This window comes from Camellia sinensis, chromosome 7 (assembly GCF_055761805.1).
Source record: "Camellia sinensis isolate YWXY chromosome 7, ASM5576180v1, whole genome shotgun sequence".
NCBI classification, from domain to species: domain Eukaryota; kingdom Viridiplantae; phylum Streptophyta; class Magnoliopsida; order Ericales; family Theaceae; genus Camellia; species Camellia sinensis.
This window is the reverse complement of record NC_138967.1, coordinates 5,296,209-5,319,959: the sequence shown is the minus strand read 5'-3', so window position 1 is coordinate 5,319,959 and position 23,751 is coordinate 5,296,209. Positions and strand designations below refer to the sequence as shown.

At 34.8% G+C, this 23,751-nt stretch overlaps 2 protein-coding genes and 1 pseudogene across 9 annotated transcripts; 2 read left to right on the top strand and 1 right to left on the bottom strand.

Moving 5' to 3' along the window:
• Nucleotides 1-329: 329 nt before the first annotated feature.
• On the top strand, nucleotides 330-6,933 carry LOC114284732 (putative polygalacturonase). The gene is made up of 6 exons (XM_082880394.1): nucleotides 330-467; nucleotides 2,493-2,613; nucleotides 2,721-2,895; nucleotides 3,017-3,087; nucleotides 3,480-3,936; nucleotides 6,511-6,933. Exons 1-6 carry the CDS (start codon nucleotides 330-332, stop codon nucleotides 6,725-6,727), a joined length of 1,179 nt encoding a protein of 392 aa, XP_082736520.1. The 3' UTR covers nucleotides 6,728-6,933.
• Nucleotides 6,934-13,823: 6,890 nt separating this feature from the next.
• Nucleotides 13,824-22,018, top strand: LOC114284738 (transducin family protein / WD-40 repeat family protein). 7 transcript variants are annotated; one of them, XR_014334920.1, is made up of 15 exons: nucleotides 13,824-13,943; nucleotides 14,047-14,143; nucleotides 14,775-14,924; nucleotides 15,035-15,150; nucleotides 15,764-15,918; nucleotides 16,242-16,330; nucleotides 16,492-17,038; nucleotides 18,426-18,590; nucleotides 19,542-19,693; nucleotides 19,866-19,945; nucleotides 20,287-20,398; nucleotides 20,772-20,846; nucleotides 20,950-21,115; nucleotides 21,580-21,704; nucleotides 21,861-22,018. XR_014334920.1 is itself a non-coding variant. In XM_028227685.2 (14 exons), exons 2-13 carry the CDS (start codon nucleotides 14,054-14,056, stop codon nucleotides 21,094-21,096), a joined length of 1,878 nt encoding a protein of 625 aa, XP_028083486.2. In that variant the 5' UTR covers nucleotides 13,824-13,943; nucleotides 14,047-14,053; the 3' UTR covers nucleotides 21,097-21,115; nucleotides 21,580-22,018. The 7 variants fall into 7 exon arrangements, 4 of the variants coding, with proteins under 4 accessions (XP_028083486.2, XP_028083484.2, XP_028083489.2 ...); XR_003636999.2 differs by having other exon boundaries at nucleotides 14,041-14,143; XR_014334921.1 differs by lacking the exon at nucleotides 14,775-14,924 and having other exon boundaries at nucleotides 14,041-14,143.
• Nucleotides 22,019-22,087: 69 nt separating this feature from the next.
• Nucleotides 22,088-23,332, bottom strand: LOC114284740 (uncharacterized; annotated as a pseudogene). Its single transcript, XR_014334922.1, has 3 exons — nucleotides 23,239-23,332; nucleotides 23,033-23,117; nucleotides 22,088-22,954 (listed from the first exon to the last, which is right to left on the bottom strand). The product of XR_014334922.1 is annotated as an uncharacterized LOC114284740 (transcript).
• Between the last annotated feature and the right edge of the window lie 419 nt (nucleotides 23,333-23,751).

The following is a 23,751-nucleotide window of genomic DNA, read 5'->3' as shown; positions in this document are numbered from 1 at the left end:
ATATTGGGCAACAATGAAACATCATTTTCATCAATAGAATTTCTGAAGTGACGCCTCACTGAAAGCCTGTGGGGATCATATATGCCACTGTAAAGCAACAAATCTAAGATACAAGACAACAAAAACCACTCTAAAGAAGATTTACCTGACATCGTGTATCATTTAGACCATACACAATTTTTAGATGCCTCTTTAGTTTCGAAAGTAGCTGTAGCGCAATAGCCGAGAGTCTCTCGATTTTCTTTGGCACACCTTCTTTCAGGTTCGTGTTTCTTCTCTCTCTCATCTGTTATTATATATATATATATATATGCTAGCAGGGTTTGCAAATGCAACAATCTATAAAGCTCGGCTACGAGCAGAGAAGGGTCGAAGATGGAATTGGCATCTTTAATCTGATCGGCGGAGACGAGACCGGCGTAAATGGTGTCGGCGATGGAAGAGAGCGTGTCGGAAGGACGGGTTTTGTACTGGGTAGATCGCGGATCCGGGCGAGAGAGTAGAGTAAAGATATTTAGGGACCTTAGACATCAAAAAATAATTTTGTGGATCTCTTCCATTACGAAAAGTGGGAGAGGGACCCTAGACCAATTTTCCCTAGAATAAATCATTAGATATATGATAGAATTATGTGTATGATATGTATCATTTTTTAATTTATTGATATAAACTCCAATTCTATTACCTTATCATTTTTTGGTAAATTTATAAATCTTTAACATTTTTTCCAAATTTATAAAAAAAATTATGGTGTATAGTTTTTCTCAACAGATAAATATAAAACAAATACTAAGATAATTCTCTCGTCTAAAACAAATTACTAAGATAATTCACTGAACTAATAAAGAAGTAGAAGAAAATACATATATATATATATATATATACAAATGACCAATTTTCTTAATACATAAAACATACTCATATAATAAATGACCAAATTTCTTAATAAATAAATCATTAAAAAAATTAAAAAAATTTAATAATATAAAAAATATTTTCCAGTTAACCATTTTGTTAATAAATAAAGCATTAACAGTTTTTAATGATATGAGAAATATTTTTCAATAAACAGTTTTGATAATTTATTATTTCATACGAGAACAGTTTTTTTTTTCCTCTAAATTAAAATTTATAACAAATGATAACTGTAATTTCTAATATTCTGAGACTAATTCATATTTTAAACAAATCTTACGAGTGTATTTGTAATTTGTTAAAAAATAAAAGATTCATATTTCATAATTGACCAAAAATGTTTGCATAATAAAATATTTGAGATTTCTAACATCACGCTTAGAATGACAACCGTGAATGATAGAATCACATTGGGGATAGTGACGTGGAATAAAATTGGGACCGGTAGGATGAAAAGAGGATGAATCAGTGGGTAACAAACCAATCGATTAACGCCAGCCTGGCAAATTACACATGATTGAATGTGGGTCCCATTTCCCGCCCAATAAGTTATTGGGTGGTGTTTTGGGAAGTTGGTAAAAAACTGACTTTTTGACAAAAAAATGGGTTGTTTTGGGTAAAAAAGCTAAAAAAGTTAAAAAGTCAAAAAAATGGTTTTTTACCATTGTTTCCAAAAGACTCCTGGGTGATTTTGAGCACTCATGTCGTGTTCTAACATGATTATGATTGGTAAATGAAGTGAAATTCATAAATTTATGTTAAATAATTAAGGGCTGGTTTAAAATATTTTTAAAAAGTCAAAAAATTATTTAAAAAGTTAAAAAGTTATCACTATTCATCCAAAAAAATATAAAAAAATTAATTTTATAAAAAAAAAGTACAACTCACATGTCACATGAGTTGTACTTTAGCTGTCCACCGTTTGTACAAAGAGAACATGTGGAGAAGCAAACAAGACGGTGTTGTTCGGCCCGTGGGGGCCCATCATAGGTTCCGTTTTGATAATATGAATCGCTAAATGTGTAGAAATCGTCGAATACTATATGTCTGTAAAAAATCACGTTGATCGGATATCGTTAATTACATGATCAAAGTAGTTTTATATAAAAAATGGATAGTGTTATAGTTAACAGTTGACAAAAAACTAATCCGATCAGATAGCTATCGATATCCAATCAATGTGATTTTTTACAAGCATATAGTACTTGACAAGTTCTACGCATTGAACGGTTCTGATTAGCAAAATAGAACCCGTGGTAGGACCCCACGAGCCGAACAACACTGTCCAATTCAATGCCCGAAAATGAGGCAACCATCTCCTATACACTACTCTACACACGCTGCTAGCTAGGACATCCACCGTACTGCTTATTCTATTCTATGCTTCTTCTATACACTAATTTATATACTTGTTTTGCATGTGTCACTTGTATGTTGTGTCCTGCATTTTCTAAAAATTTGTGTGCCAGTGTGTATGTGTTGTGTCATGTGTCTATATCCGTGCTTCTTAGCTTCTAATAGTACAAGAATAACAGGAGTTTTTTTGGTGAACTATTACATTTTGGTTTCTTGATCAGGATGCATCACATTACGAGGTCGTTGAACCCCTACCCTCATATGGTCGAGGAATTGAACTTCCCAGAGGAAGGTATAGAAGCTTAATAAATGGATATATGTTGGACGATGTGGTAATAATAGGTAGAGTAGCCCCAACTTACATTGTCAAATTCAACTAACAAATGCTTTGGTTGGCCGTTTTTAGTTTTGTATATCTCATTTGATCATTCTCACATTCATTGCACTAGGTGATAATGGAACCATTGACGGACAAGGCTCGGTTTGGTGGGATTGGTTCACCTCACATACCTTAAATTATAGCCGACCTCATCTTGTTGAATTTATTGATTCCAAGGATATTGTAGTGTCAAACCTAACTTTCCTCAATGCTCCCGCATTTAATATTCATCCTGTCTATTGTATGTGAGTTGACCGAACTTTTTTATGACTTTTGAGTTAGTTTTTTAAATTTTATTTAATAATTTTTAATTAATTTTTCGAATGAGAATTTGGAGTTAAATTAGAATATCTGGATTTTATGCAGCAATGTGCATGTTCAGAACATTTCAGTCTACGCTCCACCAGAATCACCTTACACTATTGGCATTGTACCAGGTATAGACGATGATCCACACATTCATTTCTTTTCTTTTCTTTTCTTTTTTCATCTTGTGAAGAAATTATGTGTTCACCTAACATATGTTTTTCATGTACTCGGGTGCCCTTTAATTCTTCTTCTTCTTTCTTTTATTTTTTTATAAATTATAATTTCATTAAAAAGGCATTTAGGGAATGCCTCACTTTTTTTTATTTTTTTTATTTTTAAATTTTTACAACTTGTTCAGTTTTCTCTCTCTTCATCTACTTATTTTTTGGTCAATTAGTAAAAGATTAACTGATTGATACTGCCTTTTACTTAATGTTTCCTTCGGTTGCTGAATTTTGTGTTTATGAAAAGCAAGTTTAAAAATTTTCTCCTTTCCTATGATAAAATTATGTTGTCACAGATTCTTCAGATACAATATGCATAAAGAACTGTAGCATTAGCACCGGTTATGATACCATTACACTTGAGAGCGGTTGGGATGGGTATGGGATTGCGTATGGCAGGCCCACAACAAGCATACACATCAAACAAGTACACCTTCAAGCATCTTCCGGTTCTGCTCTCGCTTTTGGCAGCGAGATGTCCGGCGGCATTTCGGACGTCCTAGTCGAGCACCTCTATCTATCCAATTCATTTCACGGTGTTGAGTTCAGAACGACTAAAGGTAGAGGTGGATATATCAAAGAGATTTTAATATCTGATATCGAAATGAAAAATGTCCACACGGCATTTGGTGCCACAGGTGAAAGTGGGTGCCACCCGGATGAAGATTTCGATCCCAATGCCTTACCCATTTTGAATCAGATCACCTTGAAGAACGTGATTGGCGTGAACATCACGGTCGCTGGAAACTTGTAGCAACCCACATTTATGTCTTAGTCATGTTCATGAACATTGGTATGATTATGACTCGTTAAGCTTGCATTTGCATGTTTATGACTTGTTTTGGCTAAGTAAGGTTCATGCCTTGTTTTGTGGTTATGTGAATTGCTTAAGTGCTGTGTGCATGCTTGTTTCCTTCCTTGGTGTCTCAAGCCTAGGTTATGTTAGCCGAAGTCATGCCAAGCCTAGGTCACGTTACGTCTAGATCATTCCAAGCCGAGGTCATCTTCAGTCTAGAAGTATCTTGGAACCCCTTTGTTTGACCTCCACCTTCGCCCTGACATATTGGCCGAGATGTCATTATCTAGGCCGAGGTGTGAATCACCAAGGCCGAGATGTGTATTACATAGGCCGAGATGTTACCTTTGCACCTGAGCGACCTTGACTTGGAGTGGTATGACCTAGACCGAGGTGTGGCACATCTAGGCCAAGGTGTGGCACAGCTTAGTCAAGTGTCGTCCTTCCTAGCCGAGGTCATTGTCCCCTTAGTTGCCGAAGCTTTGTCCTTAGCCGATGTCATCGCTTGCCGGAGTGCCATTCCGAGTGGCTTGTTAGATACGCTTTGTCAGAGTCTTGTCTTGTCAACCTATCACCTTTTTGAAGAGAACTAACCAGCCGTCGCCACGTGTCCGAGCTGAGAGTTAAGTCAGCCGGCAGAGAGGGAAACCCATCATTTGTTCCTATATTGTTTTGAAGAGTAGAGAGAGAAGCTCTAGAAGAGGGAGAGGAGTTCTTGAGAGAGAGTAGACTTCCAAGCTTGATCCCTAGAGATCGAACCGTTAGATCCGTGTTCTAAGGTTAGATTCTTGATCTGCTCATGTTGTTCTTTATGTTTATGTTATTGCATTGCATGATTGAATATGATTTGTAAGCCATGCATTGCTTTGAAGTTCGGTTTTAGAAAGAGAAAATGGCATTCATGTGTTCTTCAAGAAAAGTTATGTTTCGATCCGAAATCTCATGCCAAGATCCATGTTTTTGTGTTTATTTTCACATGATTTTCAAGCATGGGTACCCAGGTCCATGTTTTCGAACTCATAGCATGAAATCCCAGATTTTGTAACAAAGAAGTTATGACTTTAGCATCCATGTTCTTCATGTTCATGTTCTTCCTGTTCTTCACGGGTGGAAGCCCAGATCTCCAGACCTCACTTCCCGAAGTGTAGTCGCCGAGATCACTCTTACCTAGACCTCACACTTAGGCCAAGCATCGTGTCTCACCTTGGCTTACCTTGCACGATCACTTACACCTTTAGTTTGTCTCGTGCGCACCTCGGCATGCAGCCGCATGCCGAAGCCTAGGTAGCCACACCTCGGCCAGGAGGTGTGGGACCTCGGCAAAGACCTGGTTGGTACCCAGCATGTCTTCCTGACATGTAAAATAGTGTTTTGACTTCCAGCATATTTTCCCGAGATCATTGCATGCATGTGAGACCTGTTTTGAGAAGTATGTTCAGTATGCTTTGCCATGTGTTTGTAGGACTTGGACCTTTGCCTTGACCCCGACGTCCCAAGAACTAATGTGAGTGGTATTTTTAATAAAATTATGTTCTTAAGGTTTTGATAAAGCTTTGCCTTGTTTTGATAAAAGTATTTGTTAAGCATGAATGATATCCCTACTTTATGTATCAAGTATAAACTCTGTTTTGGATGGCAATGTATCAAGTAAGCTTTGTTTTGATGTCAATCTTTGAAAGTCCGTACGTGCCAAGGGGCTTTAAGCATTTGTGGCACAAGTCCGTGCGTGCCAAGGGACTTTAAGCATTTGTGGCACAAGTCCGTACGTGCTAGGGGACTATAAGCATTAGTAGCACACATGTGAAGTCCGTACGTGCTAGGGGACTATAAGCATTAGTAGCACACATGTGAAGTCCGTACGTGCCAGGGGACTCTAAGCTTTTGTGGCACCCTTGTTTGTTTGGTCCGGGATGTCATCACCCCATGTTATAAGATTTGACGTATGTTAAGTAAGTTTTGTAAGATCAAGTTTGATGAACAGGATTTATCTCATGTTTTGTACAAGCTATGATAAGTATGGTTTTGACAAAGATATATTATGTATTGTTTTGAAAAGACCTCGGGAATCATTCATTTAACCCCTTTATTACTTATACCATTCACTGAGTATCCAAGCTCACCCTCCCTATGTATGTATGTAGGTAACAAGCAAGAAGTCGGCTACGCCGAGATGTGTGTTTTGTATGCATGTTATGTCGGCAGTGAGGATGTCGGCAATCTTGAAAGCTTTTGTATTTGATCATGTCGGCTTGAAAAGCCCTTTTGTTAAGATGTAATATGTATTTTTGTACCTCATTTCTATATGTATTCAAGTGTAAAGCTATGTAAAGATGTATGTCATTTCATTTGACTTATGCACTGCTCTTATGGACCACTTGTATTTTAGATTATTGCTTCCGCACTTGTGAGCCCCCTATATCTATACTCTGTTTGTGTGTGAATTTTGGAAGTTGGCCTTCGGTAATCACGGATTACTGGCCATCACGGCACCAAACTACTAGGGACGGTTTGGGGTCGTGACAAAACTTCACCGGTATTCAAGAATCTCCATTCACTTACATATGCCTATCAAATATTTCATTATCAATTGTTGCTTGCTCTTCTACTTATTGGGTATGTTCAAATGTTATGGAGTTCTCTCAATTTGTGTTCCCTGAACCGTGTCTGGACCTTGACAGCTCGTTATCAAATTCTTCCTCCTCTGCTTGTTTTTCTCTACTGAGTTCCTATGATCAGGCTGCAGCTTAAAGATAACCATTTTCCGGACACCAAAATGCTGAAATTGTTTCGCTGAGTATGTCAGATTCTTTCCAATAACACATTTTTCACCTTGTGCCGGTTTGAATTCTTGAATGTTACAATTTGCAGATTTTGTACAGTACATCCTCATTTCTTCATTCATGTGTAAGGAATTTTTGGTAGTTGATTATTTATTCTGAATTTGGTGCATTACATTATATTCCATTGTAAACCTTAGATGAATATTGTGTTAGATGTGAAAGCGGGGATTATGTGATTGGTATTAAGGGTGTTTTAGTTGTCCAACTATAAATAGAATACAACCAAACCTAGCATTCTCTCTGTTTCTCTCATCATATTTATTTTTACATGTTTTGTGTGTGTATAAAAGAGCAGAATGTAGTTTTTCCTTTTCATTTGGCTTCTTTCTTTTACTTATTGATGATTGCCACAGCAAATGATATGGGTTATATTGGTTCAAATTGTTGTCTACTTTGTGAATTTAAATACATAGATTCATGATAACATAAATTAAAACAAGAACACATGTTGGACATTAAGACTATATTAAATAGAAATACATGATACAACGAAATGGTAGAGAAATCAAACCGAAGCCTGCACGGGAGCAGTTTCCTTAAAACAGATTTTCGCCGCCTCACGGATTGAGTGCTTGAGGAATTCCGGCGTTTGTCTCCCAGGATACGACGGTCAAAACCCAACTACGATAGAAGCACTTTCTGTCTAGCTTAGCGAACAAAACTGTGGCAGCATTCTCTCACTGTTGAAATTTCTAGCAAACTAACTAAAGAATGGAAGAAAACAATTTATGTGTTTGAGATTTGACAGTAGGGTCTCAATTTATACATGTATAGGGGAGAGAGGAAGAGCCTCCAGCCTTTATAGCTGGTCACTAATGCACCATTAACCTTTATTAATGCACCATTAACCTCTACAATAAAGGCATGACTTACAAACCCCATCAATGCAGGAGTTACAAACCCCCTTAATGCTCTATTAAACTCTGCAATAAAGGCAGAAGTTACAAACCCCATTAACTCTTTCATAAAGCTAACTTCATGGGGCAATTTCTCATTCAATTCTCAATTGTTTTTGGCCATTCTATTTGTGGTGTAAAGATCTTATTGCAAAGCATTTAGACCCACTTGGACCCAACACAATAGATGGTTGGGACCTACTTTAATATTTAATTAAAGTCACCAAAAATCCATTTTTTCCAACACAAATCACTATCATGGTGAAATATTTGCAGTATATTACACATTTTGGTTGTTATTGCAAAACATGCCCTTGGATAGTGATGCTCTATGTGTTTTGAGTTTTTGTAGCATTAATGGTTACGAGTCTAGTGTACAATGACTACCTTTTCACATGGAATGCCTACTTTGGTTGAGTTGGCTAATTATGGTTGGTTGGGGTCACTAATGACATGGTGGTCTCGAATAGCTAAATATATTCTTCGAAGTGTGAATGTTCTATTTTTAGAGTTTTTCTCTTTTGACAAAATAAGTGTACTGGGAGTAATGCTTGGCATAACATTAAAATTGTTCAATTACGATTTGTGTTATGGGTAGAAATAGTTTCTCCGCGTGTAATATAAAATTATGCACATCTAATTTTATATAAAAATGATGTACCTATTTTTATCAAACTTCAAATACTCTTACTAGTTTGTATTCACTCTCTATTTGGAACTGAAAAAAGAAAACAAAATTACGTATGTTAGTAGAGAGAAGAAGAAAGAGAACAGATTTTATTATTTTTTCCTCCTTGTTTAGATAAGTAGGTGAAAAAGAAAAAGGAAAAAACGTACTACATAAGAGAAAAAAAAAATTTATTTCATATAATACTACTAAAGTGTCATTTTTTAGTATCAGTGTTTTTATTTTTTTTTATATGTGAAATAATAATTTTGATATTATGAAAAATAGTAATATGTTGTTTTTTCTCCTCCCCCAATCTCTCTATTTTTTGAGATATTTAGGGGTTGTTTGGGAAGTGTTAGATTAATATATTTTTTGACCTTTTACGAAAAATGTGAAATATGGGTTGGATTTGAAATGATGTGGTAGAGAGGAAATGTGACTTAAATAAGATGATTATGACCTAAATAGGATAATGTGCTAAAATAGCATGTGTTATTTTCAACACATGCCAAACAATTAGGGGTGCAACTTGAGTGGGCTCAACCCGAGCAACTTGTGCCCAGTCCGAGTTTTTTTAGGGCTTGGGTAACAATATCTTGTAATCTGAACGGGCTTGGGCAAAATTTTGATGTCCAAATTGTAATTCGGGCCGAGCCTAGGCAGAGTCAATGGCTATCCTGAGCAACCCAAATTCGAATTGCATTTAATATATTATATAAATTAAATAGCTGGACCTTAATTTTTTATTTCTTTTTGGGTGGTCTTTGGCCCTTGGGATTAGCATATTTTATTTTGACCATTAGATTAAAATTAAAAACAAAACCCTACCTTATCTATTATTTCTTCCCTCTCTCTCAGACTCATTTCATTTCTTCATAAGAGTTGAAGAATGGCAGACAACGACGCCACCGCCACGAACAACGACGACGCCAATCTTTCGATAAGCTTCGACGCCACACAAAACTGGTAGATCCCTCTTTGTGTTTGTATTTGTGCTTCAATTTGTCTATTTTTGGTCACTCATCGTTCGATTACCACTCAAAACTGGTGATATGATTTTAGAGGACTTTGGACTAATTCCATTTGGATCGTGAAATCAATCTGGGAGTTGCAATAGTAGAGCTTGCACTTGCCAATCTTCTTTACTCATTTGATTGGGAATTACCTGTTGGGATGAAATTGAAGATATTGATACTGATGTCCATCCTAGTCTTACAATGCATTAGAGAAATGCTCTTTGCCTAATGCCTAAGAACTGCTTTGTTTGTTGTATGGAATAATGAAGCACTGTTTGTTGCCTTGTGAAATTTACTTTTATATGTAGCTGTGTTTGTGGTTGAGATGATGTTTAAGTTTGTTGTATGGACTAATGGACTTATGTATATAATGAAGCATTGTTTTTTGTATGGAAAAATTCAGAAGCTGTTTGTTGCCTTGTGAAATTTGGGCAATTCCGGCTAACCCGAGTTCAAATTATGAAGCTTGGTCCGAGCTTGGACAGCCATGCTCGGGTTGATGGTCGGGCTTGGGCACTGCTAAATATAATTCGGGCTGGGCTTGCGCAAACCTCCAACCCGACCGAGTTGCACCCCTACAAACAACCACTTAAAATGATGGTTTTAAGAGAAATTGATTTCTTCCAAGTTATTCTATTTCTACACAATTTTTTCCATCTTAGTAATCTAAATGTGGGGTGCTTCTATTTATACATCACCTTTCATCTCAAGGTACACCACTACTTAAGGCACATCTTTAGTAATTTGATAAATAAAAAATTTGCTCAATACACACCATAATCTTCCATCTTTACCCTTATTCACTCACATACCCCACTTGCAATCTTTAATCTTTCGTATTTCCTGTAGTACACACCTCTACTTCAAAAACACACACGTTGTGAACATCCCCCTCCATTCTTTGTTTCATTGTCATCCCAAAAGTTTGGAAACCACTATAAACCAGTTTAAACCGGTCTCCATTCGTGCTGAAGACAACTTCACTCCATTCTCCTTCGGTTCACGACTTCACGCTTTAGTAATAAATTGGCTTGTGTAGTCAACAAGACGCTCAGATCCAACATTACTGCATTCCATAGATGCACAGTTCTGGAAAAAAAAAATTTGTTATAAGTATTCGGAAATACAAAGTTGAGCTAAATTCAAAAGTTCGATTGTTGAAAACCGAACAAATGCTATAAGTTCAAAACTTATTAACCGAACATGTGGACTATGTTCGACACTAGAAAATCGAACAATTAGAACTTGTTCGGTTGTAGATAGTCGAACATGAGTACATTGTTCGAATCTAGGTATCCGAACGAATATAAACAGTTTACCACTCAGCAAGTACACAAAAACGGGCCAAAAAAAAAAAAGAAAAAAGAAAAGATAAACTAACCTTTTCCTGGCTCCATTGTTCCAAACCAATATTGTTATATGCATCTATCATTCAATCCAATCAAAATCTTCAATAATACGTATATTTTTTATTGTTTCTTTAAGGTTTTGTTTTTTGTTTCAGGATTTTTGGGTTCTTGAGAGAGAAGATATGTAAGTAACGTTTGAGAAGATAGGTGTGTATTAATTGTATTCATTATTGTCCTTTATGGTAATTTTTGATCATTTTACATTAGGTTAATATTGTGATAAAAAATAAACTAATTAATAATATGCCTTAAAATGAAAAGTGATATGTAAATAGAGGCACCCCTAAACGTCTAGTGTAACCTAAAACAATTACATTTTTATTTTCTATGACAACTAGATTGTGGGCATCACAAGTAATACTTTGATGATTCCATCTATTGATTTTCAAGATTTTATATGTAGATTATGGAAGTTTCCAGAAAAATAATTTATTTTAAAAAATACTTTTCAAAAAAACACCACCTGATATTTGCACCCTCTTTGATTTATTTTTGTGCATATATTTTCTACAGACCTTAAAAATTCTGATGGCTAATTTTTGTATCAAATACATCTGATATATATACACAACACATGATAGAGTTTGCATGTAGGTGAGATCCTTAGGGATCTCTATCTTTTAGTTGTGGGGGATAAAATAAAAAATATATCTTTTATCTTAAATATACAGGATATAACTTATCCAATTTTTCATTAATTATCTTTTAAACAAATAATATAGAACTTCCACTAATTACAATAATGTCCATCAACACATTACAATTAAACCCCTAAAAGTAGAGAATTACAAGTGAGGCCCTTTCTTACAATTAATCACAAATTTCCTTCCACGAAACTATATTCCACATGAGTTATTAGGTATGGACAAATATATCACTATCAAAAGCCCTAACTCATGTAACCGAATTCCAAATTTTTCCTTCTTCTAATTGGACCTTAAAAGCATTTTCCAAAAATAGTATTTTTACAATTATATATGTATAAAATATTTTTACGAAAAAGTAATCGGCTGGTTTTCTTTTGGTCCAACGTTAATAGGAAAATTTGCTTAAATATACTTTCTCACTTTGAGAATGGTGGATTCCATGTTAAGCACCTATATAAATCAATTACCACTCACATAACCCAACATGTCCGTGTATAGCCTTTGGTTCGGCGTCACCGATTGACAACGTCAAAGTCAAATGAATAGTTAATTAATTTAAACAAGCCTCTCAGGTCAAAGGAAAATAAGTGTATTGTAATATAACTACCTTTTAAACTGATAGTGATCATGCCATATGTGTTCTTAACACCGATCCTGTTCAGCGCATGTACTTCTTGCATAACACTTACCTATTTGCTTAAGGTCACTATCTCAATGATGGAGTTAATCATTATATCATATAGCAACAAAACAAGTGCAAGCCATAGTAGTGTGACGCCCAATCAACACCCATAGCCTAGAATATTAATTGGGTCTACAAGGTACCGAAAAATCATAACTCTCAGCTTTTGGTTCATTAATCATTAGCATGTTTTTCTACAATGTTACCCAAGGGACCTTATGTTCACATCATATGTAAAATTAAATATAACATTACCCATAATAATAATATACAAAGTGCAAAATAAAATGCCAAGCAATTTATTTAATCAGTCAATAAAGTCAACAAATTGGTTTTTGAGGGCACAAATGCTAACAAATTATACATAAAAACAATCAAACTAATCAAATAATTGTACTATCAGATTTTATTATATTTTTCTTTAAAAACATATTTCTCGCTCATTTTTTGAAAGATAAGAAATAAAATATGTAGATTATACATAAAAAAATCAAACTAATCAAATAATTATACTATATGATTTTATTATATTTTTATTTAAAAATATATTTGTCATTTATTTTTTAAAAGACAAATAAAGGTTACTCAAATGAAAAAGAGGAAATTAGCATTGTAACAAAATAAAACCGAATTTTTAATTTTATCAATTTAAACTTTAAACTCTTGAATTATTTTTCAATCTAAACTATTTAGGGTTGGTTTGGGAAGTGGGTTGGCTTTTTGGCTGTTTTGGCTATTTTAATCTGGGCTAAAAAGCTTGGTTTGGGAAGGGCTTTTTGGCTTTTTAGTTTTTTTGACTTTTTTTGTGAGAGAAGAGTGTAATGATTATGGATTGGATGTGATGTTTTATTTTTTGTGGCTAAAATAGCCTATTTTGTCTTTTGTGGATAAAATAGCCAAAAAAGCCCCAAACTCTTCTTGCCAAACGGTGCCTTATTTTCATTATATAAAATTGATAGAAAAATAAGTATTTAAGTTATTAAAATAAATGAAAATGATACTTTAGATATTTTATGTATACTTATATTGAGTTTAATAACTAATATATATATATATATTATCGATTTTACTTAATGAAAATAGATAAATAATTTAGATTTAAAACAAATAAAAAATTTAAATTTAAATTAACAAAATTAAAAGGTGAAGGCTTATGTTTTTGCATGGCTAAAACTTTAGGATTTTTTTTTGTCCAAATTAAAAATTAGAATATTTTTAACCAAAATTTTAAAATTAATGTTGTCACTTTTTAAAGACAAAAACATCTTCATTTTTTTATACCTCGTTTGGAAACATATTATTTTAATTATTTTTCACAAAAACATATATAAAAAAATAATATGACAACTTATAATAATTTGAGCAATGATAGAGGGCCCAAATTCTGTGGCTCAAATGTGGCTCAAATAGCCAAAACGACGTCGTTTTGAGTACAAAACAACATCAAAATGGCCAAAACGACGTCGTTTTGGCCATTTGAGCCACAGAATTAGGGCCCCAAACATTTTTCTAATAATTTTTTGATAAAATAAAATGTTTAGTCTCCATTTCCTTTTTAATTTTTTTTTGTTACAATTTTTATTTTAAGCTTCGTTTGGCACTAATTGCGGTAGCCAAATTTGTTGTGTTGAGACTTTTTTTTAACTTTTTTAAACTTTTTTAACATATATGTGTTGAGACTTTTTTAACTACAAACACACCCCTGCGAAACAAAGAAGCGCCCTAAACCCCCTAAACCGAGCAGCGTAATAGAGCTCAACTCATAAGCTTCTCTCTCCACCGCCGCCGTTCGCCACCGTCTCCGGTTACCCCCAACTTCCAAACATATATACATATATGTATGAATTTCATGTACTCTTACACACACACATATATTGAAATATGAATTTGCAAAATTTTAGTTTCAGGATTGAAATGGGCTCCTCAAATATCAGAGACATCTTGACTTCGTTCAGTCCTTCTTCGGATTTCTTCGCTATCAGTTCCGGAGATGGTCGAATTAAGGTACCTAATTTTTATTTTATTTTATTTTATTTTATTTCCCCCCCCCCCCCCCCCCCCCCCCCCCGGGAGGCTGAGAATCAGAATGCAAGTTTCAAGCGGAAAAAAATGTTAATTTCGGTTTAAATATGTTTGGTTTTGAGTTTTTTATAATAGCTTTTGATTTTTTTTTTTTAATTTTTTTTTTCGTATTTTGTTGTTATTAGTGATTCTTTCTTCTTCATAGTTTAGCCATATAATTTTTTTTTAAATACACCTAATCTAAATGCGTTAAAAAGTAAAATATTGGTGAAGAAATCTAAAAAGAACACCAAAAAAAAAAAAGTACTGAATTTTTGTAATTTTTTGTATTTAGTGAATTTTTTTTAAAGTTTTGTTCACAAATTTTGTATTTTTTAGTTATCTAGATTAAGTGAATCTAAAATGTAAAATAAATAAATAAATAAATATACTGTTTTTGAAAACTCCAAAACCATCTGTCAAATTTCTGTTTCGAAACACTTGTCTGCTCGATAGTTTTGTTTTTGTAGTGTATAATAATTGCCAAAAAATGTAATTTTTAATTATATGGAATGTTTAGATTTGTTTGGTAATGGGTTTATGAGGTTTAGGCTTATTTTATGGCTTATTTCAGATTTGGGACACTGTGAAGGGCCATGTCCAGACTGAGTTTTCTGATATCGTGTCGACTGGTGGAAGTGGAACTAATTTACTTGGTAAACCAGAAAGGGGTCACCTTTCGGTTGATTATACTTGCATGAAGTGGCTGTCTTTAGACAAAAAGGTTTAATTTTTTTCCACATAAGATTATAATGTGGACTAGTTTTTTATGCCATTGTTAGAAATCATTACTAGTATTATGTTTTTGTGAGTGAAATTGTTGATGATGTTTAGAAAAAAAGGAAGATTGGAAGTTCATTGTTGGTGTTGGGGACCGGCAGTGGCGATGTTCTAGCACTGGATGTATCAGCTGGTCAATTGAAGTGGAGAGTTAGTGATTGCCATCCCGGGTGCGTTTCTTTTGCTATAAGTGTTATACTTTCATGGCTGTCACAATCTTTTTAGGGAAATCTTTCTTCTCATGATTCACATGTGGGACTCTTCTGATTATGTTGTGAGAAACATTCTTTGTTTGTTTCATGCTTTACAATTTTTTGATTGCCTTTGCTTTCTCAATGTTGTAGCTGATTAATGGTTCTTCAACTTGTCAATATTGTAAATTCCATGAATTTAGTAGGGAAATTACTGGCCTCATTAGGGTAAAAATTTCAGCCTTCCAGTATATAATTGTCTCCCATTCGTATGAGTACCTTTTATTTGTTGTAGCTGCCTTGCACATCCACACCATGAAACACATTGAGCTTGCTTACTGCTTTTCATTTGCATTTGAAGTTTGGATATGTACAGTGCATCCAAAACTTCTAAGAAAATTGGAGAAGCTGAAACTTCATGATATTACCAGAAAAGTACTTCATTGTGTGCTAAGAATGTCAGACTGTGACGGATTTTGTAACAACAAACTATTTACTGCATGGATGATATGACCATAAGATCTGCTGGATTAGATTGCAACATGCATATTTGAGTGGTCTAACCATGATATTCCTTTAATTCAATATGCAGGGGTGTTAGTGCCATTTCATTTCCAATACACGATTCATGCATTTACACGGCAGGTGTGGATGGCATAATTTGCAAACTAGATTGCATGTCAGGAAACTTGTTAGAGAAGTTCAGAGCTGCTACGAAGGCAATATCTTCTATGTCTGTTTCATCAGGTTTGTACAGTTACCATTGCTTTATTTTCATAGAGAAGCAACCAACTACTCTGCATTTGATCAAAGTTATATTAGTATATATATTGCAAATATGAATGAGACCTAGCTTTGTGTTCGAGACATGGCATTGCTTTATTATTTATGCGATCAAGTACCCTTTTTTACTAATTTTCAATACACCCGTAAAATGAAAGATACTATGTCTATATTCAGTAGTTTTGAAATTATTGATAATCAATTTTTTAAGGTTGGCTGTGTCATATTGACATATGGATCTTGTTTGATACGCATAAACTGAGCTGTGTTTGTGCTGTCCAAGTCAGATGGGAAGACAATAGCAACTGCGGCTGCTCAGCTGAAGGTTTTCAATTGTTCAGATCATACAAAGATACAGAAGTTTTCAGGCCATCCTGTGAGTGTTATGTTGCTTCCATTGTATTTTCTAAGTTGAGATGATACCTCATCTGTCTCATTAATTATCCAATACAGCAACAAATGGAAATATATCATCGTTGGTTTTCTTCTTCTGCTTTCTGTTGTCAGTTATATAATATTTTTCTAACTGGTTAATAGGGGGCTGTCCGATGTATGATCTTCACCGATGATGGGAAATACATTCTTTCTTCTGCTGTTGCTGAACGTTATGTTGCAGTTTGGAAACTAGACGGTGGCAAAAAGCAATCATCCTGTTGTGTTCTTACAATGGACCACCCTGCTGTTTTTCTGGATTGCAGACATATTGATGATGGGGATGTAGATGCTTCAGGTTTCTATGTTTTGGCCATCTCGGAAATTGGTATTTGTTATTTTTGGTATGGAAAGAATATTGAGGTATTACGCAATACCAAGCCAACGAAAGTCTCCTTGTCTCTTGATGACCAGTTCTCTAATAGTCAGAAGGGTGCAGTAACTACTATATTTGCTGCAAAATTACAAGGCATCGCCAAACCTGCCTCTGGGCACATATTTTTGGCCCATGGTTTGCTAATAAAGCCATCATTTGAGAAAATCTTAGTGCATTCTGGCACAGATATAAGATTAAACAGTTCCTCGGATGGACTCCTTCTCCCAATCAGTCAGTCTCGCAAGTCTAAAAAAGGGTCAAATGCACATAATGAAGGTAACCAATGATTGATCATAGCTTTCATGCCAAACATGTTTTATTTTGCTAATCATGCACGTTACACTCTTTGGAAAGTTGGGTTCTTGGAATATTGCCCCCATCCTTGCTTTTGATCTTCATATTGTATGACATTGATGCATCCATTTGTATGGCAATAATGGGGGTGTTTGTTTGGGTTTTTTTGAGCCAACTTATGGCTTTTGGCTTCTGAAAAGTTATTTTGGACTGTTTGGTTAAATTTATTTCAAACAGCTTATGATTCTAATAACTTATTTTAAGTCAAAAAAGCTGATTATGAGAAGCTGCTCACCCCTTACTTCTGATTATCAGCTTCTACTGTGGACATATTAATTTACGTTTATACTCTTAGATTTTTTTATTTTATTTTATTTTTTTTAAAATAGAAAAAGACCCAAATAGACTATAGAATATTATTATTATTTTTTATGAGAAATGTAGACAAGTAATGAATAACAAAAAATAAAAGTTAATTGAAAAAGCTAATTCACAGCGTATTTAACAAACACTACTCCGCAACTTAAATCTACCAAACAGATTAACAACTTCTGATTAAAGTCATAATCTATAATCTATAATTTGTTTTAACAGCTACACCAAACGGGACCAATTTCTTTTGTTTCAAGGACCTCGATTTCACAAGTTGGGTCTGGATTTGTGTTGAGGTGGTAAGTTCATTTAATTCTCAAATATGACAAAGGGATGCAAATTGTCTTGTTATGCTTATTTTCCGTCCTAGCTAGAGAGATGTTTCTTTGTTATATGGTGCGTTAGCGTCCAAAGTGGCATGATGAATATCCATTCAGAGAGGTGTCAGCCCCTGTCTATTTTTTTTTTTTTTTTTTTTTTTTTTTGGGTGGGGGGGGGGGGGGGGGGCGCTGGATGTACATGCCTCACCTGTTCATACCAGTGCTTATATCATGTGATATCCGAGATGGCCATCTAATGCATTTTCAACTGTCTTTTTGGCACAGAATATTCTATTGTGCTCTAATTTGACATTTCCCACCATTTGTTATAATTCTAAAAATTTGCCCAAATGGTCCAATTTTGTTCTTTGACACTGGGGATCCTTTGGGTGGGAGCTAGCAGCTTCTTCCAATTTCTTCAAGATTTTTTTTTTGTTAGTAATAATAATTTGATGCCTAGGGTTGGTTATCTGAATGTATTTCATATTTGACTTTGTAATAATTTCTGAACTTCTATCATATGCTTTCATGAATTCTTGTAACATATACTTGGATGTCATTCTTCTTGTTTTTCGTCTCCTCTTACTCCTTTTTATGCATTTTTTATGTGTAAATATTTTTTCAATTGCATTCTGAATCTTGTGTGGATCATTGATGACATTTTTAATTGTGAACAGTTAGTGCACTAGACCGTGCAAATGCAGAAGATGCTCTACTTCCAATTCCTAAGATTCTTGATTTTCATGACAAAAAGAAAAGACATCAAAATTCAAGTGTTGTCCCAGATGAGGTGATGGTTGATAATTTGGTCGACAGCCAGAGGCGAGCTCAGGCAAAGAGAGGTGTGCCTAAATTTCTTTCTGAAAAGTTGCCAACTTTTAATTTCTGTTGTGTAGTATGACCTCTTTTATGTTATTATTGTTGTCATTGATTACTCAATTGATTCCATGAAGACAGAAAAATTGTTTTCTTGGACATTTGAGTAGATAGTTTTTTTGATAGTGTAATTAGTATATTGCTCACATGACGCTATTTACTTCATTATGTTTTTCAGATGCATGAGTATAAGGATAATGACATCTTTCATTATTGGGTTGTAACTCATATAATTCTATGCATAATGATCTATGTTTTATAGGACTTGGGTACAGGAGTCAGGTGTGGTTATGTGTTTATGTCTTATTCATCTAATTCCCATGTCCGAGGACACAGGTACAAGGCAAAATATTCATTTTTCTTAATACAATAGAATGTGTTCACAGGGTACTTTTTAATGGCATATGCATATAATATGATGCAACTTAAGTGATTACCTTTTGCTTTCTGGTTTTTCTAGAGGGGGATACCATATGTCTTTTATCTCCAGTTTTGAATCTTTAATAATTAATTTTTTTTTCCTGTTGATGCTGTTTAATCGGCTCCTCTCTTTTACAGTTTTCCTTCCTGTAAAATCATTATCAACCTTGTTTCCTGTAAGTACTTTGTTTGTAGCATCAACTTTTTTTAATCTAGTGGTAGTGCAAAAGGTTTTGTGTCAATTTGTCTGTTTCAAGGGTATACTTTTTCATTAAAATTTATACGGTAGCTATGATGACATTGGTGGTTTTCTCTCTTTTATTTGGTTGTGCTATTTAATAATAGTAAGAATATTTATTGTTATTTGTTGCTGTTGCAGTCGTTTTTCTTTGTTACAATCTTCGTATGTTTGTGCTGCTTTATATCTCTTATTAAAGATTTAATGTTTGAGAAGAAGCATTTATGAGTATTTTGCTCGGTTGTGTTGGTCTGTGCAGATGACATGGGTGATGTTGAAGACACTCCTACTATTTGCATGGAGGACCGGTTAAGGACCTTAGGTATACTAGGTAATAAGGATGATCATACACCAATTGATTCTACAAAGTTGAGGGGCATCAATATTGAAGTTAATCTGCCACAAAAGAAGGTTTGTTTTTCTTGCCTTGGTGGGAGCACAATATATTTCTTAACTATTGCAGTTGATTCTCATTTCGATTGTTCTCTTGTTCTTCCTTTTTGAAAGTTTTTTTTTTTTTTTCCTATTAATTACTTGTGTCCTTTTTTTCAACCCTGTTCCAATGATATATTTTCTTCACCAGATGAGGGCAGCTATTTTATCCATGGTACCTAGTGATGCTTACAAGTTATTGGAAGTCTTGTTGGCCAAGTGGCAGTCAAGGTGCATTCCTCCATCCTGTGATTGGGATTTGTTTTTTCATGTATAACTTGTACTAACAGCTAGCAAACAATGGGCATGATGACCCCTATTGGAAACGTAAATTTTAGCATCAGGTCCTGCCAAAGAAAGATCTGCCTTTATTTTGTTGCATAAAAATTGACATGTTGCTTTATTATCAGAACAATTTCAGTTTCTTTTTTCATGGGGATGTCAGTGGGAAGTAGTCATAAATACTCTTAAACAAAAATTTCTTTTCAGGAAGCTTTTTTGTTATTATAAACTAAATATTCATATTTTTGGCATTTAATGCTTCTTTTTTTTTTGAAAATTTTATTTGACAGATCATGCAGTGGAAAGTATGTTCTTCCCTGGATTTATTGTATATTGGTAAATCACAGTGATTACATCATATCTCAAGAACCAGTGACCCAATTACTGGAAACCTTAAACAAGGTATAATATTGTGAAAAGAAAAGTTGTCTTTTGTTTCATTCTCCGTGTCACTCTTTTTGCAACAATATTTTGGCACTTCGTGTTAGATGTTGATATCTACTTATTCAGTCTTCTTGCAATTATCGTTTCATTTAGTTCTGCCAGCAATGCTTGCAAGTTTGTTTATTTATTTAATTAATTTTTTTATTTTTATATATTTGCAATGGATTTTCATGTCTTCTCTATTCATCATGATACAAATATGTATGCATACAACAGATTTCACTAGAGCCTGCATATATTCACTGAAACATAATGCTTGCACTTTACTGACTCCATTTGAGATTCATTATTCATTCCTTTGTCGGACCTTAACCATGTTGCTTTCTTCCAGCTTACCAAGTCCAAAGAGGCGTCTATTCAGTCTTTATTGCAGTTATCAGGTCGTTTGCAACTAGTAACAGCACAGGTTAATTTCTGCACATGTCAAAAGACTTTGTTCTGCAAACATGCTTGAATTTTTAGATTAAAAATATTTTGGTATTGATTCTGTTTTATTTTTCTTTTACCAGATTGATAAGGCTGCTCAGAATGAAGGTAATAGCTTTCTGCATGATCGCCAGATGGATGAAAGTGAAGATGACGACGACGATGTTGATGAATTTCTCTATGGTGAAGAAGATAAAGAATCCCAAAGCAGTAGTGAGGATGAAGACTAGATTTTTTCTTCCACAGGAGGTGATGATTTCTGGGAAATCACATTCTTTTGCACATTCTGCCGACAGAAAGATTAGGGGTTATATGGTGTGCATGTGATCCTATCCCCATGACCACATGCTATGAACGTCACAGTTATGAATATAAAATTTGATATTTTAAAATTCTTGCTATGTTCTGCTTAGAAGAATACACACTTTTAATGATAGGTTGGCAAAAATCTAAGGATGTCATCCTGTTTCATTCAATTGGTCTTGCTGACTAAATCGTTGGAAAATTGAATATGCTTGGTAAATCATACAAATCTAGCGATCTTTATTGTTTTAATACTGTATTTTGGTATGATAGTTTGTTACAATCAAATGGGTCATTTGGATATGGCTTTGTTTGTTCAGCTGTGGTAGCTACTACTCTTCATACAATTTTTTGACGTTTGATTGTGTATATCTAGACTTCAATGGTTTATTGTTTGACTTCCACTACAGGTTTCATTTGCATGGCCTGGGCCTCACCCAGTGGATTCTTAGTAGGATTGATGTGGTGGGATCGTGGGACATATCTGTTACTTTTGTCGCAAACTATCGAATTAATCCTTTGGTGCTGTATTCTGGCAACTATGACAAATTTTCTATTTTTTGTCACTGCGCATGATGGTCCATCCCTGCTTACGTCGCCCACAATTTTGTCTCATTTTCATTTAAATCTTTGCTCATAGGACAGGTTTCTTAAATCTCTCTTTTTTTTTTTGGTGATTTTTTATTCACAGCAATCTCCTTTTTCCTTCCCTCTCTGGTACTTGTAATATTTTCTTAGCAACATTGGTTTACAAGAGATTTATGGTAGCTTACAAAATACAAGTGTTTATGTCGAGGAATATTGTAATGGATATATTAGAGAGATGCTGTTTGGGAAACTTTATATTAATCTTTTTACCCCCCTTTGTGTGTGTGTGTGTGTGGTTTTTATCTAATGTTTAGTTGTATGAATGTGTTTGTAGAATAAAAACAGCTTTATATGATTTCTTCAACCCCACAGAAGTGAAATTTAACATAATTTTTTCTACACTTTACAAGCTAAGAATCTGATTCTTCACTCTTCATTCTCACATGCTTATTTGAAAATTTTTATTGCCACTTATTCTATTCCCGCTACACTACTCTACACGCATTTGGATTTTCATCGCTGAACATTGAACTGATATTGCCATTGCCATTGTTGTTGTTGTGATAGTCATCACTGCAATGTTCTGCTCTAGCATAATGCGTGTATTGTGGTGGTGACCGTATATATTCGTACTCGGTGACATGAGCCAATGGCTTGTATGCATCGTAGCTGTGTGTGACAGATGGTGATGGCTTGTATGTGTTGTAGCTGTGACTCACATAGACCTGTGGGGACGGCTCTTGTTGAAATCTTGGGCCATTTGGGTAATTGTTCCATTGTTCGACATAGCTATGGCCCAAGCCATATCTGTAACCATAGTCAGGTGGGTGGTGGTATATTACATGATCCTCTTTGACATCTTTTGGCCCAGAGGGTTGTTCTGGCTTGCCTGCCGAGTTGTCATTAGCAGCAGGTCGTGGATTTTCAGGTGGTGGTGGGTCTTTAGGCTGCTCTGCTGGCGGTGCCACTGCTTCGGCAGTGGAGCTTCCGCCGGAGCTGGTGCTTGCTGCTCTGTTGGTTGATCCAGTGGTGGCTCTGTTGGCTGAGCCCGTGGTGGGTCTGACGGTGGTTCTGAATGAGAACAAATGGTGGCCATTTTTCGCGCCTTCTTAATGGCTTTGACTGTTTGTTCAGGATGTGCCCACCCGATTATTGTCAACTTCTGTTGAGGGAAGTCGATGTAGAGATCATAAATACCTGTAGAAAATTTTGATAAATGGTCACTACTACTCAGACTCAATAGAATTTGATCAATACGGGTCATTCATCACTTACCGCTAATGCCATGTAGGGCCTTCTTGATCTTTTGGACACAACCGTTGCAGTCTATCCGGACCTGTATCTCGGTGACCCGAGGTTTCTGCAAAGTTAAAATTGAATGGTTAGAAAATGTTTTCTTGTGAAGAACACAAAGAATAATGCTATGCTATCATAGTTTGCTACATGCTATGTCCAAATGATATGTGGGTTTTGATGTGTACCTCTAACTCTGGAACCATGAATGAAGGAAAGGAGGGAAAATGGAGAGATCTAGAATGTGATTTGTATGGGATGGAGAGACAGGGTAGAGTGTAAATGGAGAATCAATACATGACAATCACTTGTACATGGGGAGGGAATATTTAAAAGGGAGAAGGGGTGTGGCAATGCAAGGAATCTCTCTAGGGAGAGATCTAGAGAGGTATTGATTTTGTTTTTCATTTTCTATTTTTATTTTTTGAAAAATGCAAAAAGAAAAAAATATATGTTGAACAATTTTCGAAGGTTAGTTTTGGAAATATTTTCTAAAAGTAACTCATTTTTTAAGAAACACTAAAAAATTATTTTCAAAAATAAATTTTCCATGGAAAAATGACGAATATGTTCACACTTTTCATTATTTTTAAATCTGAAAACTTGAAAAATGAAATACAGAAATTGAAGAGACTAACTACGGAATTTTGATGATGAAAAACAAAAAGAGAGGGAAGAAATCAAACCAAACATTAGATTCG